General features: G+C 39.9%; 1 protein-coding gene and 1 pseudogene across 2 annotated transcripts; one reads left to right on the forward strand and one right to left on the reverse strand.

The window, feature by feature from the left end:
- Window positions 1–6,546: 6,546 nt before the first annotated feature.
- LOC123411694 lies at window positions 6,547–16,435 on the forward strand (annotated as a pseudogene). The gene is made up of 5 exons (XR_006613313.1): window positions 6,547–7,093; window positions 14,804–15,041; window positions 15,230–15,399; window positions 15,513–15,865; window positions 15,942–16,435. The product of XR_006613313.1 is annotated as a probable flavin-containing monooxygenase 1 (transcript).
- A 3,110-nt stretch (window positions 16,436–19,545) lies between these two features.
- On the reverse strand, window positions 19,546–20,871 carry LOC123411695 (cytosolic sulfotransferase 5-like). The gene has a single exon (XM_045104656.1). It carries the CDS (start codon window positions 20,741–20,743, stop codon window positions 19,643–19,645), a length of 1,101 nt encoding a protein of 366 aa, XP_044960591.1. The 5' UTR covers window positions 20,744–20,871; the 3' UTR covers window positions 19,546–19,642.
- Window positions 20,872–23,815: the final 2,944 nt, after the last annotated feature.

Below are 23,815 nucleotides of genomic sequence, written 5' to 3' on the forward strand. Positions count from 1 at the left end.
GTGTGCGCGATCCGTCACAGAAAGCGCGGCGTAAAGTTAATTTCCCACGGATTTGTTGCATATCTACCTCCAAATCTTGGCAGGTGCATCCTCTCTATTATAGCACTTGCTTTCCGTCAAATGCTTTCCGTTTTGGAATCATATTCTCGGACATAAGTCCCCATACTCCTGCAATCTTATACAGTACTACTGTAGGAATACCATGGGCCGGCTGGCTGTCTTTAAGGGTGCAAGTTGACGGAGAAAATGTTCATCGGCAGGTGACTGGATCTTCTTGTTGGCGTCTACTCCCTCCGTTTCTAAATATAAGTCTTTTAAAAATTTTATTAAAAAACTACATACGAATGTATATAAACACACTTTAGAATATAGATTCATTCATTTTGTTTCGTATATAGTCACTTAATGAATTTTTTTAAAAGACTTATATTTGAAAACGGAAGGAGTATACAAGAGCACTCACAGTCGAGCATTGGCATAGGCGAGCAATTGTTTCCCTGCTGCAGTTATGTTTCTGTTTCCCCAAAGGCCCAAACTTTTTTTACTGCAGGCACAATGTAACAACGGACTGTAGCATCCCATTTTTAGTTGTTTCCCCGAACATTTTGGAAATACTATTTTCTTTTGTGAAAAGTAAATATTTTTCGTAAATGCAAACAAAATTTTAAAATCCGTACATTTTTTAATTGGGAACAATCTTTTACCAAAAATGCCGAAGCGCGCCGTTCTGTATACCGTGGTTGTGTGTATGGCCACTTAATTGGACCGAGCCCAGCGCGCTCTACTAAGTAGACGTGCGCCGCAAGCCACTGGTCTCTCCATATTTTGGTGTTTGACTGTTCTATTTTTGTGTTGTTTTCTCATTTCAGTTGGTTTTATTTGGATAATCTTTTCATCAGACAACCAAAAAATCACGAATTCAAAAGTTCTTTGCAAAACACATTGTTCGTGATTTTTACGTGAATTCATTTTTTTGCAAAAGTTCAAAAAATGTTCATGAATTTATTTCTTTCCACGAATTAAAAAATGTTTGTGAATGCAAGAAATGTTGATAGATTGAAAATATATATTCTCAATATCATATATATATTTTCAAAAATTAATTGCTGAAATAGAATCAATTTATTTCCTTCAAAAATTGAAAAAATAATAAAAAGGAAACATTCACACAAAAATTGAAAAGTGAAAAATAAAAAGAAAGAGAAAGAAAACAGCAAAATACCGTGCTGGTTGAAATCAGTAAAAAAGAAATATCAAACCAGAAAACCGTTAAAACCGATTCTTGAAATGCGATATATATGCTTCCCTCGCCCTTAAAGACTTTCCCACGAATAGATTTTGGGCCAAAAAAAGTTTCGTCTGTGTTTTTAAGTTCCATCGGTTTTAATCCAGAAGGTCGATCGATGCTGTCTGCCTTCGTTCTCATTACTTTGATCTTTTTGTTTTATTCCGAATTTTTCTTTATTTTTTGTTTTATTTGTTTTTTGATTGGATTTGTTTGCTTCTTTCATGTTTTTCATGTTTTTATTCAATTTCAACAGTTTCATAATTAGCTTTATTTCCTCTGGAAATTTGTGCTTTCCATGTTTTCTTTTTTATTTTGCAAGTGTTTTCCTTATGTTTTCTTCTACTTTTTTCTTCGGTTGTCCTAGTTTTTTCTTTGTTATACTTTCATATTTTTCTATTTTCCTGTTCTTTTGACTTTTTTGGTTTTTAAATTTCTTCTCTTAATTTTTATAACATTTCATGTTTTTTCTTTTGTTTTCTTATATTTCTGTTTTGTTCCTTTAATGGGTTTTGTTGCTTTTTCTATTATTTCTCATCTCTTTTTTCTGTGCTCTGTCGTTTATTTTTGAGTCTTCATTGGCTTTTATTTTATTTCTCACTTCACTTATTTTTTATTTGCCTGCTTTATTTATGAAATTGTTAATCAAGATTGTTCAAGTACAAGATTAACATTTTTAATAGATGGTCAATATTGTTACTATATGTGTTAATTTTTTTAAATGCTTGATTAATATTTTTAAAATCTATGTTCGATATTTTTTCTCTACACATTTAAAATTTTACACTTCATTTTTATTTTTCAAATACTCCATCCATGAATAAATATTAGAGAGTTTAGATCAATACTTTTAGTGATCCAAATACTCTTATTTTTCTTTACAGAGTGAGTACTTGTTTAACATTTTTTTAAATTGTCAATCAACATTTTCTAAATACCTGATCAATTGTTTTCACAAACATTGTATATTTTCCCATTTTTTTATATACATGAGAAACATTTTAATTATACACATCTAACATTTTAGAAATGTATGATTATTATTAATACATGGTGTACAATTTTTCACATTTTATATATTTTTCAAATTCTTGATTAAGTTGTTTATAATAGATGATCCAGAATTTTGATGTACATTTTTATCATTTTTAAATGCTCGATTAAAAATTTCAAATACAAGTTTGACAACTTTTTAATAGATGGTCAAGATTTTTGCTATACAAATTTAGCATTTTGAAATGCTTGATTAACATTTTTCAAAATTTTATTTGTGTATATATTATTAACTTTATTTAAACATGCTGTATATTTTTATATACTTTTTCATGTACATGAGAAACATTTGTTTTACACATTTTACATTTTTAAATGCTTGATTAACATTTTTATGTAAAATGTCTTTTGTAATATATTTATTTTGAACATTTCAAAGTGTAAGCTAGAGTAAAATAAATAAATAGAAAACGATAAAAAGAAACGTAAAAAAGAGAGGCTGTGGCATCCCGCGCACCTAAAAGAGAGGCTATTATAGGTAGGTGCCCTCCCTTTTCTACTTATTGGACCAGAAAAGTATTTTTTCTAGGCTCCTACATATGTTATTTTTTATTTTACTTAGTTTTTAGTTTTTGATAATGTTTTTTAGAAAAATCGGAGACATTTTCCAAATTAGAAGAACATTTTTTGAAAACCCAAAACATTTTTTGAAAATGCAAAACATTTTTCTGAAAAGCAAAAATATTTTCATATTTGAAAAAAAGAAACAGAAAATAATAAAGACAAAAGAAAAATCCGTTCAAGCTAAAAGACAAATGTTATACAAAACTTGTAGAACGTCCGTGCGTTGCTACAGACTAAAATAAAAATAAATGAAGAAAAATGTGTGACACCTCGTGGATGCTCCTACACCCTCATGAACAGTACATTCAAAATAAAATAAAATAAAATCGAAAAACTCAGAAACTTTAGGAGATCAAAGATGAGCAAACTTTTGATGTTCTTGAAAATTTTCATCCACAAATAACACTGCATGACCCTCACAACAAAAATCCACTTAAAACTGCACATAAACTTTGACCACTGATATTTTTAGGTGAGGTCTCGTCGAATGTTATTTGAGGCTGAAAATTTACAAGAACGTCGATTGTTTAATCATGTTGTTTGATGTTTCAAAGTTTCAGATTTTATCTATTTATTTATTTGAATTTACTCTTCATAGAGGATGCAGGGGCACCCGAGTGTCGAAAGTCCTGTCACATAAATGAATCAAACAAATATATTTTTAAATTCACTTCTTCCTCATACGCTCAGGCGTGCTTGGATATCAAATGGGTGCCCATCAAGCTCGCCACTTCATGATGCAACCTTACCTTTTTCTACCAGACCCTCCCCTTCCCGCCCGGTTTCCCGCCGTAGCGGGACATTTATCGCTCGAGCTCTCGCTTTTAAAACTGGATAACGCCCACCTTACATTTTCCTTGGCACCCTATCTTCTTTACACCGTACTTATCCATGAACCGCCAATGAGGAATCTCCTGCCAACCCCACGCTCTCTGTCCCGATCCCCTCTCTCCGTGTTTGTGTTGATCCGCCACCACCATCAAGGGATAGGAGACGTGAGCCACCCATGATGCCCCTCGAGCAAAGATTGCATATCCGATATATCCTAAGCCATTGACATGTTGTAACATACAGTTGAATGTCGCTTATTATCATGAAAAAATGTGATGTCCATTGTTGGGCGTGTAACTAAGACGCCACCGTCACCATTATTAACTCTTGAAACAACCAACAATGAATTTGCCTTCTATCTTAACCAGAAAATGTGCGAGAATGCCGTGCACTACCATGAAACAAAAGAAAATATGACATCTCTTGTTGGGCATGCAACTGATACGGTCGGTTATTAACTCTTGAAGCAACCAACCAATGCATCTACCCTTCTATCCAAAAAATCGGAGGGATTGTGTAATTTTGGTGATGTATGCAAATAGTAATTAATGTGATTGAGTGACTTATGGTAAGATTAATTAAATTAAATTTGGTCTTTAGAGATTAGCCATGATTGATTCTTTCACATGAAGACATTACAAAATAACTTGCACCTACATGGAATATTCCGATCCGTTTAGATTTTTTTCTTTGTGTGAGAGGTGAGGCAAAAATAAACAAGGGGGTGGTGGAAGGTGAGACGAAAAAAAACCCAGACGAAAATAAACCAATGTTATGGAGGTGGGACGAAAAAAACCAGCGTACCGGGCAAGCAACTCCATCTTTGGGAGTAGAGATAAAAGAATGTTTGCGTAATTCAAAAAAATGTTTCCTACCATTGACTAGAATGTATGTGACATTTTTAAAACATATTCAAGCATTCAAATAAATTGTGCATGCCATTTCAAAAATGCATATTCAACGTAAAAAATTTTTGTGTAGTTTTTAAAATGGTTATAACATTAAAAATATATTCATTGTGCATTAAAAAATGTTTAACACGTATTCGAAAAAGGCTCTAAACATGTATTTTAAAATTGTTAATTATGTAAAAGAATGTTTAACGTCTATAAACAATATGTGTACAGAAAATATACAACATCCATATGATAAATGTATACATATATTGAAATGGTAGAAAGGAAAAAGAAAGAAAACACAAAATACAGAAAAAAAGTAAAAACCGACACAGGGAACACACAAAATACCTGCATAGAAACAGGGTGCCATTCGGCGAACCCTTCTAGAACTCGCCTACTGCGAGACAGACTACAATCTCACATTGGCGAGATATATGACCAAATCACTTTTAAATGATATGCTTCGCAAAAGTCACCCTTCCCCTCGTTTGGTGTGGCAAGTAGCGCACCACATGTACATCACTTGAAGTGTTTTGGTGTGATTTCTTCCCACATGCAGGAATGATGGGTGGGTTTATTTGTGTTATTTGTTTATTCATTTTTTAAAATGATTTTGTCCAAATCACGAATCATTTTCATCGTTGCGTTCCTCATTTCAAGATTTTAAAAACTAGATCTCATGTTAATAGTTTTGACCGAACTTTCTATGACATATGTGCTTCAAAACTGTCATGTCATGTGTTCTAAGACTAGTCTAACTGCGCTTCACTTTTTGGGGAAGCAGAATTGTCCTTTCACGTGGAAGCACAACTAGGCTTTGCGCGAAAGAACACATGTGCTTCATTTTTGAGGAGCACGGTTATGTTTTCATGCGAGAAGCAGAATTGTACTACACGTGGACGCATAACTATGCTTCACTTTTGGGAAACACAAATGTACTTCGACTAAAGCAAATCTTATTTCAGTTCTAGCCACATGCATGAACGCATGATACAGAAGTCACACACGGAAAAGTTTGCAGGCACCCTGTTCTAGTTCTGGTCTAGATGAGATTTAATCATATCTCACATGTTCTATTAGCATAGTCCGGGATTAGGCCTATTTTATTTTGGAATAAAAGTTTTATCATAAATTTATCTAATGGAATATAAACTATATGTCACAAAAATTATTCCATGGAAAACCTTTTTCAAATATAAATCCAACAATCGAAAGTCCCCTTCTACCCCGAGCTCATTTAAGCTTGGGGTGGACAGAAAATTCCAAAAATAATGCTTTTTTAAAAAAAACTTCTGAATTTTTTTGGGTGCTAACTTCTACAAATGTTTTGAGTGCTTGGAAATTTTTATAATGAAATGACATTCGTAGAAGTCATGACAAATAAAAAATCAGGACTTCAAAATGCTTTTGCAAATTGCATTTTTGGAACACCACTTTTTTTGCCACGACTTTCAAAAATGTTATTTCATGATGAATTTTTGCAGCAACACAAAATATTTGTCGAAGTTTGGCACAAAAATATCAGATTTTTTTTTATTTTACTGTTAATCTGGGAGCATTTGAGCTCGAGATTACATACTTGGCTCCAGAGTGTTGGTCCTTATGCACAAATACTTTTCAGTTGTCGTTGGCAAGGTCAAGCCGACTCTCATAGGGGAGCGGCAACAACGCGCCGCCAGCTCGTTCTGACGGTAGTGATCCTTCGACAGTCTTGGAATCTTGATGTAATTTTTATTATGTTTAAGATATATTTTCTATTTTTTAGTTCATAAGTCTTATAATATAGTTGATTCATTTAAAAAAAGAGCAAACCTTACTTGCTGGCTCCGGTAATTAAACAAACACCGAGCATCAATTTCTCTAGAGTTTTGTGAGGTATCCTTGGCTTTAATTTCTCTCTGTCACCACCTACATAAACACCGTCCATCCCGCTCAATGATTGGATTCCTTCATAGTAGCACTCTCTTTCACGCCGGCCGTCGTCAACGGCGCACATACACACACAAATCGGCCGATGGGCCTGGATACGAAGAGCGTGGCCGTCATCGGCGCCGGCGTGAGCGGGCTGGCGGCGTGCAAGCACCTGCTGGAGCGCGGCTGCCGGCCGGTGGTCTTCGATGCCGGCGACGCCGTGGGCGGCGTGTGGCCGAACGCCATGGAGGGGACCAGGCTCCAGGCGCCGCGGCACATGTACCGGTACTCCGACTTCCCCTGGCCGGACTCCGTGACGGAGATGTTCCCCAACCAGCGCCAGGTCGCCGACTACCTCCACGCCTACGCTCGCCGCTTCGGTGTGCTCGACTGCGTCAGGCTCGGCCACCGCGTGACCAACATGGAGTACGTCGGTGTCGCGGAGGAGGAGGTGGTGGCGTGGGAGGAGTGGGCCGGCTGCGGCGATGCGTTCGGCTCCGGCGACGGGGAGTGGCGCCTCACGGTGGCCGACGCCCAAGGTCACACAGAGGTAATTAATTAGGATGATGATATTCAATTAGAGATATGCACTTATTTTGGTTTCTCTGTGGTCATCGTCTCCAAGATCTTCTGATGATATTCAATTAGAGATATACACTTAGACCCTGTTTGAAACCATCCAGATTAACAGGAACCATCCAGATTATATAAGCTGGTTTTTATAATCTATTGTATTTCCAAACAAGACAGTTTATATTGTAGATTTTATAAACTAGATGACCAGATTATTAAAATCTCATAATCTCCTCTACCCCAGCTAAAATAAGATTATGGATTACAAATGACGTGTTATCCTTGTAAACTTCAAAAGAATTACGCAGTGCCACCGCCACTTTCCTATTTTTCCTTGTAAACTGAGGGCAAACATGTCATTGTACAATTTAAAAGTTGGTCTACAGTTTATATAATCTGGCCTCCAAACATGCCCACCTGAATTATTTTTATAAACCAGATTATATAATCTATGTTCATAATCCAGATTATTATAATCTATTATGGTTCCAAACAAGGCCTTATTTTGGTTTATCAATTAGTCATGGTCTCCAATATCTTCTGACCACAAAATCCGATCTTGCTGAGCTTGCTTGATTCGATTCGAGCTACGTCTCATAATCACATGGAAATGGGAGTCGACTGTTGAGGGAAGATATGTCATGTATGGAATTATCAATTCTTTCTGGATAAGCATCCACGCAACCATCACCTAACCATCACCTAAATGGCTGTAGCCCTAATCTCTCAAGAGTCAAGATGGCGATGGCTACCTATACTACTCACACCTACCACACCGTTTTTTTTTTTGGTTGTGTATGTGTGTGCAGTGGCCATTTCTGATGGGCATGCTTCAAGAGGCTTAAGCCAGCCCTCAATAATTGAAGAATGAAAATTTACTATTAGTTACTAGCCCATCTTAATACATTGTCTAGTGTCTAGCCTATTGCTTACCCATTCCAACCCTTGTAATGAGAAATTGAGTTTGCCCTTCATTTTCATTCAAAATTCGTCACTATGTGTGTGGGTGGGTGTGGGTGTTGGGGTGGTGGGGGTGGGGGGGTGGGGGGTGGGGGAAGGGAGGGATGGGTTGAGGACACACCTATCATACCATTACTGTAAAGTAGGACAACCTCGTCTAAGGGACCGAGGGCGTGGACCGGCCCAATTTTAATTTTTGAACACACCTACCATCCAATTACTGTCACTACCACCCAAGGCAGCCTCGCGTGAGGGAGCGAGGGACTAGACTGGCGCAACCTCAATTTCTGAACACACCTACCATACCATTATTGACAGGCGTAGCCATCGGAATATCCTATTTGACGCATTCCGCGTATAACTGTCGACCTTTCGCACAGAGCTAGCGATCAAGCACTGACTTGGGCCGGCCCCATTAAGCCTCTTCATTCAGTTTTGAAAATCTTCTAGAGTTTTTCAACTGATCTTTTCTAGTTTTGGGAAAGAACTTGTTTTCCTGTTTCTTTTACTTTTCACGGTTCTTTCTCTTTTATCTGATTTTCCTTTTTTTTAGAAACATTCATGTTTCGGAAATGGTTACAACTTTTAAAAAATCTTCGTGCTTTAGGAAAACTTTAAATTTTGTAAAAAATGTTTGTCTTTTCAAAAATTATTCATAAATTAAAAAAAAACACATTTTTCAAAAAAGAGAGTATAAGAAATGTTTTATTTTTTGATAAAAGATTTTTGGAATGTTTTTTTTCAATTTTCACAACTTTTCTAAAAATATTCCCATATAAAAAAGTTGTTTAAATGTTTTATATGAATGTTCTCATTTCACCTTTTAAGAGTTTAAAAAAATAGTCAAACGTAGGACAACCTTGCCTGAGGGAGCGAGGGACCGAGCCGGCCCAACCTCGATTTTTGGACACACCTACCATTCAGTTACTATATATACCACCTGAGTACTGTGAGATGTAGGGCAGCCTCGCCTAGGGGAGCAAGGGAATGGTCCGGCCCAACCTTGATTTTTGAACACATCTATGATCCAATTACTGTCATTACCAACCCAGTACCGTCAAACATAAGGCAGCCTCGCCTGAGGGAGCGAGGGACTGGACCGGCCTAACTCGATTTCTATACACCCCTCAGGCGAGGGACTGGACCGGCCTAACTCGATTTCTATACACCCCTACCATATCATTATTGCCAGACGTAGCCAGACGAATATCCTATTTGACGCATTATGCGTACAACTGTCAGACGTAAGACAACCTAGACAACCTCGCTTGAGAGACACACAAACCTATCATACCATTATTTTCAGACGAAACACGGGGGGATACGCACCTACCATACCATTACTAACAGACGTAGGGCAGCCTCGCGTGAGGGAGCAAGGGGTTGAGTCGGACCAACCTTGATTTTTAGACACACCTACCAACCAATTACTGTCACTACCACCCTAGTACCGTCAGACATAGGGCAGCCTCGCTTGAGGGAGCAAGGAACTAGACAGACCCAACCTCGATTACCGGACACACCTACCATGCCATTATGCCAGCTGTAGCTAGCAAAATATCCTATTTGATGCATTCTGCGTACAACTGTCGATCTTTCGCACAAAGCTAGAGATCAAACGCTTACCTGGGCCAGCCCATTAAGTTGCTTCAGCATATTTTCTGTTTTGGGAATCTTCTAGATTTTACCAGCCGACTTTTTTTGGTTTTACAAACCTTCTAGAAAGTTCCCTAAACCTTTTTTCCCGTTTCTTATAGTTTTTACGGTTCTTTTTCTTTCTTTCTTAATCCTTTTCTTCATTTCTTTTTGTTTCTTTCCATTTTTCAACTTTATATTTATTTTTTGAGAAATGTTCATGTTTCGGAAATGGTTCATAACTTTCAAAAAATAGTTATGCTTTTGGAAAATATTAAATTTTCTAAAAAATGTTCGTATTTTCGAAAGTTGTTCATAAATTCAAAAATTGTATTTGTTTTTCAAAAAAAGGGAATGTAAAAAATGTTCTATTTTTAAAAAATCCTTATAATATTTTTCTTCAATTTCCATAACTTTTCTAGAAATGTTCTAATATAAAGAAATTTCTCAAATAATTTAGAAAATTGTTCAAATTTCATTTTTCTAGGAGTTTCAGAAAATTGTCAAACATCTTGATAGAGGAAGGGACTGGGCGGCCCAACCTAGAGGGAGCGAGGGATTATGTCGGCCCGTTGACTGGAGGCTACATCCTTGTTATTTCTTTTTTTTCATTCTTTTTTTCGTTTTGTCATTACTTTATTTGAGTTTTGTTTACACTTCCAAATAGTCCAAATATATATATTAAAAAATACACTATACATAAAATGTACGAAAAATGTTAAAAATATATTTTAAAATATTAAATGCGTACAGAAAAATATTTATCATGTATAAGAAAAAATATGTAAAAAAATAATGTGTGCGAAAAAAGTTCATAATGTGTTTAAAAATGTTAATAAAGCATTAAAAAAGTTGCCAACCATCTATACAATTTATTTACATGTATATAAAAAATGTTCGTGATGTATACCAAAAATGTAGAACAGGTATTAAAAAATGGAACAAACAATATACATTTAAAAAAATGTTGATCTTGTATCAAAAATATATCGATCATATATTTAAAAATGTTAACTATGTATCATAAAATGGTCTGGATATATAATGAAAATGTAAAATGTGTATGAAAAAAGTAGTCATCAAACATAAGTATTTGAATAAAATGTTATTCATATTTTTTTCAAAATTTTGTACGTGTGTAAAAACTGTACCTGATGTATAAGAAAAATAAAGTAAGCATATTAGTTTTTTTTAACATAATTCTTCTTTTTTGATGATCGAGTATAAAAAATGTTAATCATATATTTTGAACATGTTTAACATGTATTAAAAATGTTCCTGCTATATACGGGAAATGTAAAATCTGTACGAAAAATTTCTCGTCAAACATGTTTTTTTTTCAACATTCTAATCATGTTTTTGAAATTTATTAAACATGTATAAATACGTTCTTACGTAAAATGTACAAATTTGTATGAAAAACGAAGACATGCAATGAATAAAAACCGAAGAAAGGCAGTGAAAACCAAATAAACAGAAGAAGGAAAGAAAGGAAGCACCTCACAAATGAGGAAAAACATAAAAGACGTACAGCACCATTAAACCAATGAAAAAAATAAAGGAAAAGCAAGGAAAACAAAACAAAACCGAAAAAAAACTATGGGAAACTAAGAAAGAAACAAAAAAGGAAATAGAATAGAAAAGGAAAGATAATAAAAATGGAGAAAGAAATAAAATGAAAAGGAAGAAATGAAAGAAAAGAACTAACCTGTAAAAACCGGAATAAAACAAAGGAAACAATGAAAAAACAAAAACAAAGAAACCAGGGAACAAACAAAAAACCCCGAAGTAAATAAAAAAATTAAAAAAAAGCACAAGAGTGCGAGTAGGAACGATCAAGCTAGGGAGCATGAGCGATCACTAAAAATAGGGTGGCCCTGTACACGGGGAACAAAAAAATTTGGATGAGACTATCTTCTAACTCGCTTTGAGAGAGATATAGTCGTGACGACGACGTGCCATCTACCTACTGAATCACACTTTGGAAAGGAATGATGAGTGACGATGGCAACTGAAGGCCCAACTTGAATGCATGGGTTGCGGGCCGTTTAGACTAGGCCCATCTTCCATTGTTGGGATTGCCGCGGGGATGTTACAATTAAACTGACCTATATATGCTTAAAATAAATAAATAAATCAAACTGGCCTACAACAAACAACGAAGAAATCAGGAAAGTATAGGCTAGAAGGTCGGTCAAGTTCTAGCACTTGTGTGTCTACTAAGTCTTGGCTCCAAGCTGTGGAAATTGAGGGTATCTTGGATCTTGACCCTTGAAATAGACATAGTATTTGTGTGTGGACTGGTCAAATACTCGTTGAAGTAAATACAGGAGCAGGTCATCCAACCTTGCTCCCCAACATTCACTAAGTTTTTTTTCAAGTGTGGATCACTCAAAATAGTAGCATATAAACGAGTGAAAATATTCAAATGCAACAGTAGTTCAAATGTAAATATTACAATCCAAATAATGTTTAAAACAAAAGAGTTGAAACTTAAATTCAACTCACACATACGTTGTAGTTCTCCCCTTTAAGCACTCACATATGCCCAGTCAGATCTTACTTAAGCTGCTCATGAGTTGCTCGATGCCGATTTTGATGCACTTGAAAAAATTCCTCAAATGTGAACGGATTCTAATGTGGAAGTTGGATAGGATCATCCATGCTATCACATTCCAGACACCCGGTAGTATCTTCATCCTCATAGTCCATGACCATGGTGTGCATGATCACACACCAGGTTATCACCTCTGAGAAGATCTCCAAATCTCATATTTTTGCAGGTCCTCAAAAACCTACAAAATGGACTTAGACCTCTCCAAATGCCCTCTCAACATCCTTTCTAGCTCCTTGTCTTTGGGAAAAGTGAGCTCTTTTCTGACTAACTGGATGAGAGATGGTGTTGACGGAGATTGCACATGTAGGGTAGATACCATCAACCAGATAGTAGCCCATGTTGTATTCCTATCCATTGATATTATAATTGCACGGAGGAGATTGTCCTTCAGTCAACCTAAACAACAAGGGAAACCACTTCATCACATTGCTAAGACCAGAGCATGCCTAAGAAAACGTGTCGAATCTAGAGGTCATGCGATGCAACTACTTCAAGAATGATGATGAACTTCTTAACTTGGCTCTGATATTGCCCTTGTAGAGCATATGGCAGTTCTTCCATCTCTAGCGGATGCCATCAAGAGATTCGAGCTTAGCTGGCCATCTTCTTGCTTCTCAGAGTGCAATGAGCCTTTCGGTGTCCGAGAGAGTTGGTTCTCTCAAGTACCGGGGTCCAAATTACTCAACCACCGTAGTAGCCAATTTTACCATGGCATCTGCGCATGTGCTCTCACACATCTGGGGTATCGGACTCCTAAGTGGTGGAGGTCCGGATGTCCGCAAAGCTCCTGCAGCTTTGTCGCCAGTTTGTGAGATTTTAGACAACCGGATGCATCTGCAAACCGATGCAGGATTATGTTGGATTGAAAATTGCATTTGTATAGCTTGGTCTATACGTTTGTGGACATATTGAGCACGGTTGGATTTGGAGATGCGCTAAAGTTCCTTCCGAGATTTGGTTATTTGCACGAATATTGGCATACCATTATCTTCTTACTGGAGATGTTTTAAAATATAGAAATATGGCAAGTTTGGCACAATGCGCATTATACCATGGAGCAGAGGATAACTCACATCACTCCCTAATTTATTGCATGATGACACAGTGCTTGTGGGTGCTAACCGACATCCAATTGATGGAACACCTTTGTGTGAATTCCTACATTTATGCCAACGAGTGGTTGTTCCACTTGATGAAAATCATAACACATTAAGTGTTCAGGTTTGCCCTGCTCCATTTGGTCGGCAAGGAAGAAGATCATCCATGAACAAATTTATTAGAGTCTAGTGACAAATTTTGGATTGGTAAAGAAGCTGTAGCCAGAGCTGGAGATTGCCAAACCTACAAACATAGCTCATAGTAGTTTTGCAAGAGAAGAATCCCACGATGGATTCGAACGCCATCGGATTATTACAAGATAAATGTTGCTAGAGGTGTTTTAAAAAATCAAAGGAAAGGGGTGTCAACTGTAGTCTGTAAGCATTTTGAAGGGTTCTTCGGGGTAGCGTTGGTACGTGTTCATGACAACATGATGGATCCCCCTACATTGGAAGCACTTACATGTTGCGAGGCACCAAGCCCTTGCAAAAGACCTTCAGTTGAAGAAACTCTATATTGCATGCCAATGGGAGGATGTGGTAACCCATGCCTATGGTTAGTTTTCCTTATTTTTATGGAAACTCTTAAATGGTGTAAAAGACAATGTGAGAAGTATTTTGGCATGTATGATGTTCGTCGTGACACCTTGGCTAGTTTCACCACTATGCATTTCACTAGGAATGATGCTCTTTGGCTTGAACATATGAATCTAAACACGAGGTTGAGAGTTGAGAAGAGTTAGCTGTATCTATTCATTCCAATTTTGGTAAGAATACACACAATAGACATTTTGAAGCGATATTCATTCCCACAACGAAATTTACCAAATTTAAAATCCCTTTTCACCATTGTTACCAAAGAGATTTCTTCAGCCACCACCCTTCTATCTACTATCTTCCACAGCTCCATGGTAAATCGTAAGATCGGTGGTGCATTAGTCATCGACAAGACAAGAGGAAACACATACTTGCATGGGTCACACAATTGTGTGGGCATATGGAAGGTACATATTATGATGTGTAGCAAAGGGCAATCATGGACACTCATCAATTAGCAGTATTCTACCAGCGACGTCATCTCTTGGAGAGGGGTGGTGGGTACCGCAATACCCCAACTATCTTTTGGAGCCTCATGTGTCCCAAGTGATGTTCTATGGAGGGTTTAATACCACATGTAGATTTCAGAGAGAGTTTGACAAGCATATACACCCTTGTATTGCTATTATAGAACCATGGGCTTACCCTTTTACATGATGCAACGATGAAAGTGTAGGTCCACCCTACATGTCGGCTAGTCATTATTCATATTGGGCTAGGGCGTTACACTAATTAACTTTTCTCCTGCAAGTATTCATAAACATGTATTCTTTTTCTTCAGGTGCACATGACAGACTTTGTGATTCTTTGTACCGGAAGGTTTAGTAATTATCCCAACATACCCAAATTCCCTCCTGGTAGAGGCCCAGAAGCATTTGATGGAAAAGTGATCCACTCCATGGACTATTCCAAACTGGGCAGCGAGAAAGCTAAGGAGATGATCAAGGACAAGTGCGTGACTGTCGTCGGCTATGGAAATTCAGCCCTTGACATTGCTAATGAATGTGCACATGTAAATGGTAAAAAATATTCGATCTTAACATTATTATGTCCATTTTTCTAAAGCACTCCAATGTATAAATTTAGTGTCACTGTCATTGCATAGCATGATTATATTGTCGTGATCTTCATAGCTGCCTAGATAAAAATGAAACAATGGATTATATATTTTTAATAGTTTCTAATATAACTTTTTCGTTAGGTACAGAGAAACCATGCACAATGGTAGTCCGAACCAAGCAATGGATCATACCGGACTTCTATGCTTGGGGTATTAACATATCAAATTTCTATCTAACTCGCTTTGCTGAACTCCTTATTCACAAGCCCGGTGAAGGTTTACTCCTTAGCATTTTAGCTACCGTCTTGACCCCATTGGTACTACAACACGTTTCCATTTTATATAATTCATAATCTTAATTTTACTGGAACTATAAGTAGTTTTCTTTTAGACTAATTTACATGTGTACTGTTCTTTTGTGTGCGAGAAGAGGTTGATGATTTCAATGTTTGCTGAGAGCTACTACTCCATTCCAATGAAGAAGCATGACATGGTGCCTGACCATAGCTTTTTTGAGGGGATGGTGGGATGTATGCTTTCCACTACACCGAAGGATCATTACAAGAATCTAGAGGAAGGCATCATCGTTATTAAAAAGTCGAAGACCTTCGGCTTTTGCAAAGAAGGTGTGCTTGTTGAAGGTGAATCTACGTTTGTAAAGAGTGACATAGTTATTTTCGGAACATGATTCAATGGTGATCAAAATATCAAGGACATGTTCATGTCAAAGTACTTCCATACTATTGTCGTTGGTTCAACATCCACGACTGCACCACTTTACAGGTCATCACTTCACTAGACATATTTTTTACGTACTTCAACTTTTAATTGGATAATTTATTTGATTATTTTTTCACAGGGAGTGCATACATCCTAAGATTCCACAACTTGCGGTCATCGGATATTCTGATAACTATGCGAATGTCTACACTTCAGAATTACGGTCTAAGTGGTTAGCATATTTCATGGATGGTGGATTTAGATTACCAAGTGTTGAAGCAATGCAACGGGATGTAATTGAATGCGAGAAGGTAATAAAGCGTTACTCCCGTGACGAATCGCGTACACCGTGCACTGGACTTCTTCCTACTTGGTGCAATGATAGATTATGTGAAGACATGGGATGCAACCCGAGAAGGAAGACTGGATTTTTTGCCGAATTATTTGAGGTCTATGGTCCCGATGATTATAATGATATTCACCCTAAGTAAGAGTAGATCTTTAGCCATGATATTTTTCATGAGGCTTAATTACTAGTCTCTGCTTGCTTAACTCCGTGTATAATTTCTGTCTAAACTATACTCCCAGTTGTCATATATGCACGTTCAATAAAACCACTTGCCATTTTCCCCATGGTTGTATAATATCTGTAGTTAAAGGAATACAAGGTCTCTCTTTTCTACCCATGGATCGATGCACAAGTGCTTACAATTGTTTCTCCACAAACTACACGGTGGACGTACAGAAGCATATATAAGCTCATAGCTAGGACCATAAGTCTAGCAGAAGGGAGGGGGGATGAACCACGGTTACCAACTAAAATAAAGAAGATAATCTTGGTTCATCCCTCTGAATAAAAGAGGCGGCCGGGCGGAGACGAGTGACGGCCAAATGGTTCTTCACCATCGGCTAGGTCTTTTCTGGTCAATTTTCTTCCACTATTACTAAGTACTATCCACATGCCATTTTGATGATCTAGATTGGATGAGATCTAAAATTAGCCCGACTGAAAACAAATAATGGATACACTTGTGTTTGCCCATCAAGAAACTCCACCTCACGTGCCAACACGGGAAAACCTATGTGGCCTGGTGGTTATGCGGGTGGGATGGATAAACCCTGTAGACCAATGAGTATCTAGCAACCTAGTCGTGTTGCGGTACCTTATAGGGGTACACGGAGGATAGTTAGATGGACAGATGTGCTAACTCTGGGATCCTATCACAACAAGAATGCATTTTCCTATTTTGGTTGGGGATGACATATTGTATGATACCGAAGATTGGTAATTAGCTACGGAAGAAGATGCCTCTATAAAATGGCTCACAGACTCGTACCGGAGCCTCAAGACATTTCAATTGCTGTTATCTCAAGATTTAGCTTTGTATATGTGATCTAGTTCATGTAATCTGTAATCATGCATATCGGTTACACTCATAGTATTAATAGGCGTACTACCGATCTTAAGCTAAACTTGGGAAACCTCTACGACTTTGGTGTCTCTCAAGTGATCCTGGGTTCCTTACCTCATCTCTACTCTCCTCCATGACTAGCGACACAATCCTGAAATCATCAGTAGATTAATGCTTGATACTTGGCGTCCATCATGGATTTCGTCCATAACTTACTTCACCGCTCTCAAGATAATGCTTAGCATCTTTATCACCAAGAAAAATGTTTTCACTTCAGCTTCGAGCCTTACTATGGTGGGGCTACATGATGAAGGTACTAAGGCGGCGTGCCTCACAAAGAAAGTCATAGTAGGTGTGAGCGCCAAACGGCAGGAGAGCAAGCCTCTCGTCCCGACCATCAATTTCGAGTGCCTAGATATTCCTTTAGATGTCAGATTAGATGGCAAGCCTATTTTGTGAACCGGGCTATGGATAGGACAACCCTTTTTGTGCTTGATTTGAATGGTCATAAACATAAAATTGACATGGAGGGCTAGATCATGTAGAAGGCAAGGTGCTACCTTTGGGGAGGGTTGTGAGCACGCAGACAATGAGGCAGTTACTCCAGACGACCTTGAACCAGACAAAGTTCAGAGTGAGGCGATGATATTGGCCCGAGAACAAATCGTGTCCTTGCGGGCTCCCCATGCTCAAACCCTCTCTCAGGTTGAGAGCATGCTCGGGGGGCAATATGTCACCTTCTTTGGTTGTGTACCATGATGCCTGACCTTTCCTCCGATGTCTTCAAGCCATGCCCTGTGGCGTTCACGAGTGGTTAGAGGCATCGAAATCCCCACATTAAAATTTGAACCCATGGCGAGCATGGGTGATCGAAAATGCTAAGAGGGGACAAGGGCTAGGGTGCGGGGTAGAGAATCATGTTCAAGAGCAAATCTAATGTGAGCGTTACTCCGACCAGATCAATCCACCATAGAAACTACAATATATGTTGCATATCATCCTTCAAAATCTTGGCAGATGCATCCTCTTTGCTTGCTTTCCACCACATTTTGTTTTTCAGAATCGTATTCTCATGCATAAATCCCCATGCTGGCAATACCATCATATACCTTGTTTGGAAAAAAGGAATTTTGCAGGAATTTCATAGGAAATAAATTATATTTTCTTTCCTACGCGCCCTTTGCATTGTAGGATTGACTTTGAAAATTCCTACATGAATCTTTTCTTTCCTTCACATTTTGGATGATCATAAACATTTGCTCAAACCTCGTGTTTTCACTTCCTTTGAGAAGTCCAATGCAACATGCGTCTTTATCCCCCCTTTTCTCTCTCCCCTTTAGCAACAATTCCTACAGAATTATTATGGAGCATCTAAAATAACGAAAAACAAAAAAACCAAACATTAAAAAGGACAATCATATGCTTCTAGAAATTTCCAAACCGCCTAGAAACTTCACAAAACCGCTTGGGAGGCTCGAACTAATTGTTTTGTCAAAGACGACTGGAACTAATTGGTTTTACCGAAGCCGACTGAAACTAATTGGTTTCGTCGAAGCTGACTGAAACTAATTGATTTTGCCGAAGCCGACTGGAACTAATTGATTTTGCTGAAGCCGACTGGAGTAACTGCCTCATTGTCTGCGAGATTCTTGGCTGCGTCACCCGCTTCGAGATACCAGACTCTGCGAGATTCCGACGCCCTCATACCGCTTCGACCTCAGACACTTGGAAAGCTCAGAACCGGCCACCCTTGGCCGTAGGGAAGCGCCGAGAAACGCACATCTCCAGCGTCGGCCCCGGAGAGCCTTTGTCAAAGAAGCGAGGAGGAAGGGGGAGACCGCTCTATTCAGAGCGTGCTTGGATCCAAGAGACTAAAACTAGTCTGACTAAAATTAGTCTCTTTAAGAGGCTAAAGTTCCAAGCACCCTGACTAAAGAGAGACTAAAACTAGTCTTGAGGCTAAAATCTTTTAGTCAGGGGTACCCCTACTAAAATATGCATTAGTCATCTTTTTCCTCATTAAACTCCTCTCCTTTAACACATGCGAGTTCTGGATTGGAGGGTTTGGAGGATAATAAATATTCATTAACTTGATTTTAATCTCTTTAGTATTTGAATCTAAATATGAATGAGACTAAAACGTATAACCCTTGTAAAGTCACCCACGCGTCTATAACTGTGTGGTAAAGGTCACCCACGCGTCGACCCTTGTAGCCTTGAGGCACGTGCATACTCACTACTCTATAATGTGTTTGCTGCCCAACTCTGTGGCCCCTCCATCTCCATGTGCCTCTCCAACTCCAAAGCATGGTGATAAGGAAGAAAGTCAAGTTGAGGAGGAAGAAAGATAACTAGATAAGGCGAGAAATATTGCAGTCACATGAAAAAGAAAATACATAAATAAATTTAAGCATGCATGTGGGGTAAGCTAGACTGAATCCTTGCAGGAAGCGCCAAAGGTGAGCGTGGACCCCTCGAGCGCCTCGGCGACGATGCCGTCCAGCCGGGCCGCCATGGCCGGCGTCATGCAGTTGCTCCAATCCCCCACCGTGCCGTTCCTAAAGAAGGCGTCGTTCTTGAGCCCCAGCATCGTGCTCCCTCTCCTGTTCACCTCAAGGCCCTTGAGCGTACCCAGGCTGCAGAGCTCCACGATGTCGCGCACCACCCCGGCCGCCTCCTCCTCCGGCGAGAAGGGGCACGCCATGAACGCCGCAATCTTCCTCAGGCTACCCGGCGGGTCAAGCAGCAAGTCTTCGTACCTGAGGAACAGCACCTTATCGGGGCTCCGGCAGCTCGCCTCCCAGTACTCGAGCGTGTGGCGCCACTGTGGCCCCTCCGCGCTCTGGCCCTCGCAGAAGAGCTCGAACGCCTCCTCGAACGTCGGCATGGCCTCCGACGCGCCACCGACGTCGGCCATCTGCTGCAGTGTCGCCGTGGTCTTCTCGTGGTAGTGCCAGAAGGACACAAACGTGTCCTTGGGGTCCCGGCAGACGTACATGATCCGGCCGCCCGAGCCGTCGTCCGTGCCCGTGATGCTGTGAGGCAGCAGGGAGTAGGGCACGTGGGTGGCGAGCAGCCGGGGAGAAGGGACCTCCTCGTAGATCAGACCGTCGCCGTCTTGGTCGGCGAGCTCGAGGAAGCGGACGAGGTCATGGGGGCTGTTGCGGTGGAGCGGGTGGTCGGCCCCGGCGTGCGACGGCGGGTGGGCGGCACGGTTGAGCGCGGAGAAGGCGAGTGCCTTGAGCCAGGTGGTGCCGGTCTTGGGGAAGCTCGCGAGGAGCACGTCGGTGGGCCTCGGCCTGAAACACGCGTGCGACGCGCAGATGAACTTGAGGTACATGTCGATATGCCAGAAGCCGCCGTATCGGCGCATCCGGTACGGGGGGAAGCCCGGCGCCGTGGGCAGCGATGGCATGATCTCCCCTAGGTCGGCGTGCGGGTTGGCGGTGACCGTGACCGCGGATGCTACAGCTTCTTCTTCCTCCGCGGCTGCGCCGGCCGAGATGGGAGCACCAGTGCTACTGGCCATGGCTTCCTTTTCTGGGTTCCTAGTTCCTACCTTTTTCGGTGCTTTCTGAGAGACCCGTGAGCCGTGAGGGGATAAGAAGGCGGGATGGAGCCATCAGTGTGTGGAGGACACATCTGCATCTGCATGTGGGCGATTAGCCGCCCGATGCGGACCGGTTTCCGTGTATATATAATATATTAAGCCAACTCCAATCGCACTACCGTAAAAGAAGGATGCCCGTAATGATGATATGATAAGTAGTATTATAAATGTTAATTAAATAATTTTAATGAAATGACATAAAATTAAATGAAGAAAAAAGATTGTTAAGTATCATATTATGATATGATATCATATTAAATGATGTGCTACGATGTGTCATGCATAACAATAAATGAATCATCCTATAATACCAACTTATAATACTAAGCACTACGGGTGTAGTATCATACGCTAATATCATATGCATGTAGTATATCATACCCTCCATTACAACCAGCCGAATGGGGGCTGTTATGCGTGTATCTTTCTAGAAGATTGCTGCCTCGCTGGTCGTTGGATGTGGCAAAGTCTATCGGCTGAAAGTATTCCTCTACTTTAGAGAGAAACATTAACAATATAAATTATGTTGTGGATTTTATTGCATATTGGGTTGTGGTTTTTTTTTTCAAACAAATGTTGTGTTGCAGGATTTTTTACAACAGAGTTCTTGTTGCTTTTTTTGGTAATAGAGGTTTTGCTATAGATTTTTTTGCAACATAGCTAATATCACAAAAGTTTGTCTAAATTGTCATCCCACGTGATAGACAAGAAAAATAATGAACATGCACAAACAGTCTGCGGAAGCATGGATCAAGGACGATCCAACGGCTGCACGGATGACGGAACACTCTGCGTAATTAGCCAGCAGAGCATTAGAGTTTTTCTAAAAGGATGTCTGCTTTACTTGATTTTTTTGTGGAAATACCTAAATAGTTGATCCCCACTATGTTATTTTTCTTGACATACAGCCTATCCACCTAAGCAATCTTCCACCTCAGTAAAGAAAAGGAATTCAACCAATCATGGGATTCAATTTTGTTACGCATCAAGATAATTATTTTGGTCACCGATGCAACCGGTCGTTTCCTTTTCAGCCTTCTGTAATAGATGAGGCTGTCTAAGGCCCTGTTTGGAATCATAATCTTTCCCTAATAATAAAGCAGCTACTGCTTCTGCCGTACGTCGTGGTAATTTTGCATAAAAGTCCTTGTAGTTTCTGGTAATAGAACCCGCCGCCCCTCTTTAAGTGGCACCTGGAAAAGCGTTTCATTCTTGCAAATAGACCCTGTAGTTTTCGTGCCCCGCTAAAGCCGACCGCGTCAGATCATCGATCACCTCCGCCCCCTCCCCCTCCCCCGCACCCCACGAATCCTACCGGTGCGCCTTGGATCTATCGGAGATGGCGAGAAAGCGAGGCGCGGCGCGGTGCGGACAGAGCGAGCCAGCGACCGCGTCAGTCATCGATCGCCTCCGCCCCCTCCCCCTCCCCCGCAGCCCACGAATCCTACCGGTGCGCCTTGGATCTACCGGAGATGGCGGAGGAGGACGCGGCGGCTGCGGCTGCGGCTGGGGCGCAGGCAGTGCAGCTGATCGACGGCGAGGGCGAGTTCGCGGGCGACTTGGCGGAGCGGTTCATGACGGCCGCGGGCGTCTCCGGCTGCGGGCTCTCCTACGCTGTCGTCTCCACCATGGGCCCCCAGAGCAGCGGTACGTACACACTTACACTGCGCGCGAACGCCCGTCGCGTCCGCTCGATGATTTGGGCAGATGGTTCGCAGAGAACGACTCGATGTCAAGGTCTCCGTTCAACGACAGGCCCGTCGCGTCCTCGAGGTTGTAACCTGTTGGTTAAATCAACACAGATTGGCCGCTCGTCAGATAACAAGTTCTCCATGATATATGTAAGGAACCAGAGAGCAATCTCTCTGTTGTGCATGGCAGAAAATTCTTACAGTGCGGTAAGGGAAGGACGCAACATGTCGCCCATCGACATTGACGTGGTAGCCTTGGAGACCAGCTGTGATGGTTAGGATAAAGAGCTTGCCCTCTGCAAACGGGTATGCCTGATCCTGATCGACAGACACTTTTTTTTGGCTCCGGCCTGCCGATCAAGCTGTTGAGCAGCCATTTCATGTTTGTTGATGATTCCTCCGACTTGGCGCCAACGTCCCGGATCCATTTCTCGCACTTGACTTCCCCGTCAACTAAAATTGGAATGGTCGCAAGCAAATTCAGTGATGCAATTTGCTTTTGTTTTTGTGTTTATCGAGCATGCAGCTTTCAAATTGAATACTACTACTACGAGTAGTATTGAGATTAGTTTTCATCCACTCAATGTTTATTCAGTCGAAGATCTCTGAGAAGAAACTTATTTCAACAAGATTCACTCTATTGTGCTTATTGTGGTCCTTTGGAATATATGGAAGCGCAGGAACTCCAAGCTCTTCTGGGTTGTTTTTGAGGAATTGCACATTACTGTAGCAAGAGTTTATATGATCTTATGTTGTGGCCCAACACGTATTCAAATGAAATTAAGAAAGGGCTCTTTATGGATTGCAGCACTATGTTGTATCACCTATTTGTGAGATTGCAACTTTCCTTATTTTTCGTGACATTAGTTTAAAAAAAATCATGGTTTTACACATGTTCACACAATTGTGTTTCAAAAAAAAATGTTTGCACTTGTTTTAAAATCATAAGAATTCTAAAAAATCCATTTTTACTAAAAAATTATTTTAAAATGTACAAAAAAATTAAAACATTCTTTAAAGAAAAAAACATCTGTTAAAGGATGTTTTTTTAGAGAAATGTTCTGTTTTTCATAAACATTTAAGATTATTAAAGAAGTGTTCCAATTTTGATGTAAACCTTAACTTCTATTAAAAATAAGGAAATTTTCATGTTTACAAAAAAACCATTGACAAACTATTCCATGCAAAACTTGTCTTCCATATGATGAAGAACACTAAGTTGGCTTCTTCACGTCCAAACTTGATTCTACAAAAAGCAATAATCACTTTTACCTTATTACCGATGTCTATTAAAATTGGA

The sequence above is a fragment of the Hordeum vulgare genome, chromosome 7H (genome assembly GCF_904849725.1).
Source record: "Hordeum vulgare subsp. vulgare chromosome 7H, MorexV3_pseudomolecules_assembly, whole genome shotgun sequence".
In the NCBI taxonomy this organism is placed as follows: Eukaryota; Viridiplantae; Streptophyta; class Magnoliopsida; order Poales; family Poaceae; genus Hordeum; species Hordeum vulgare.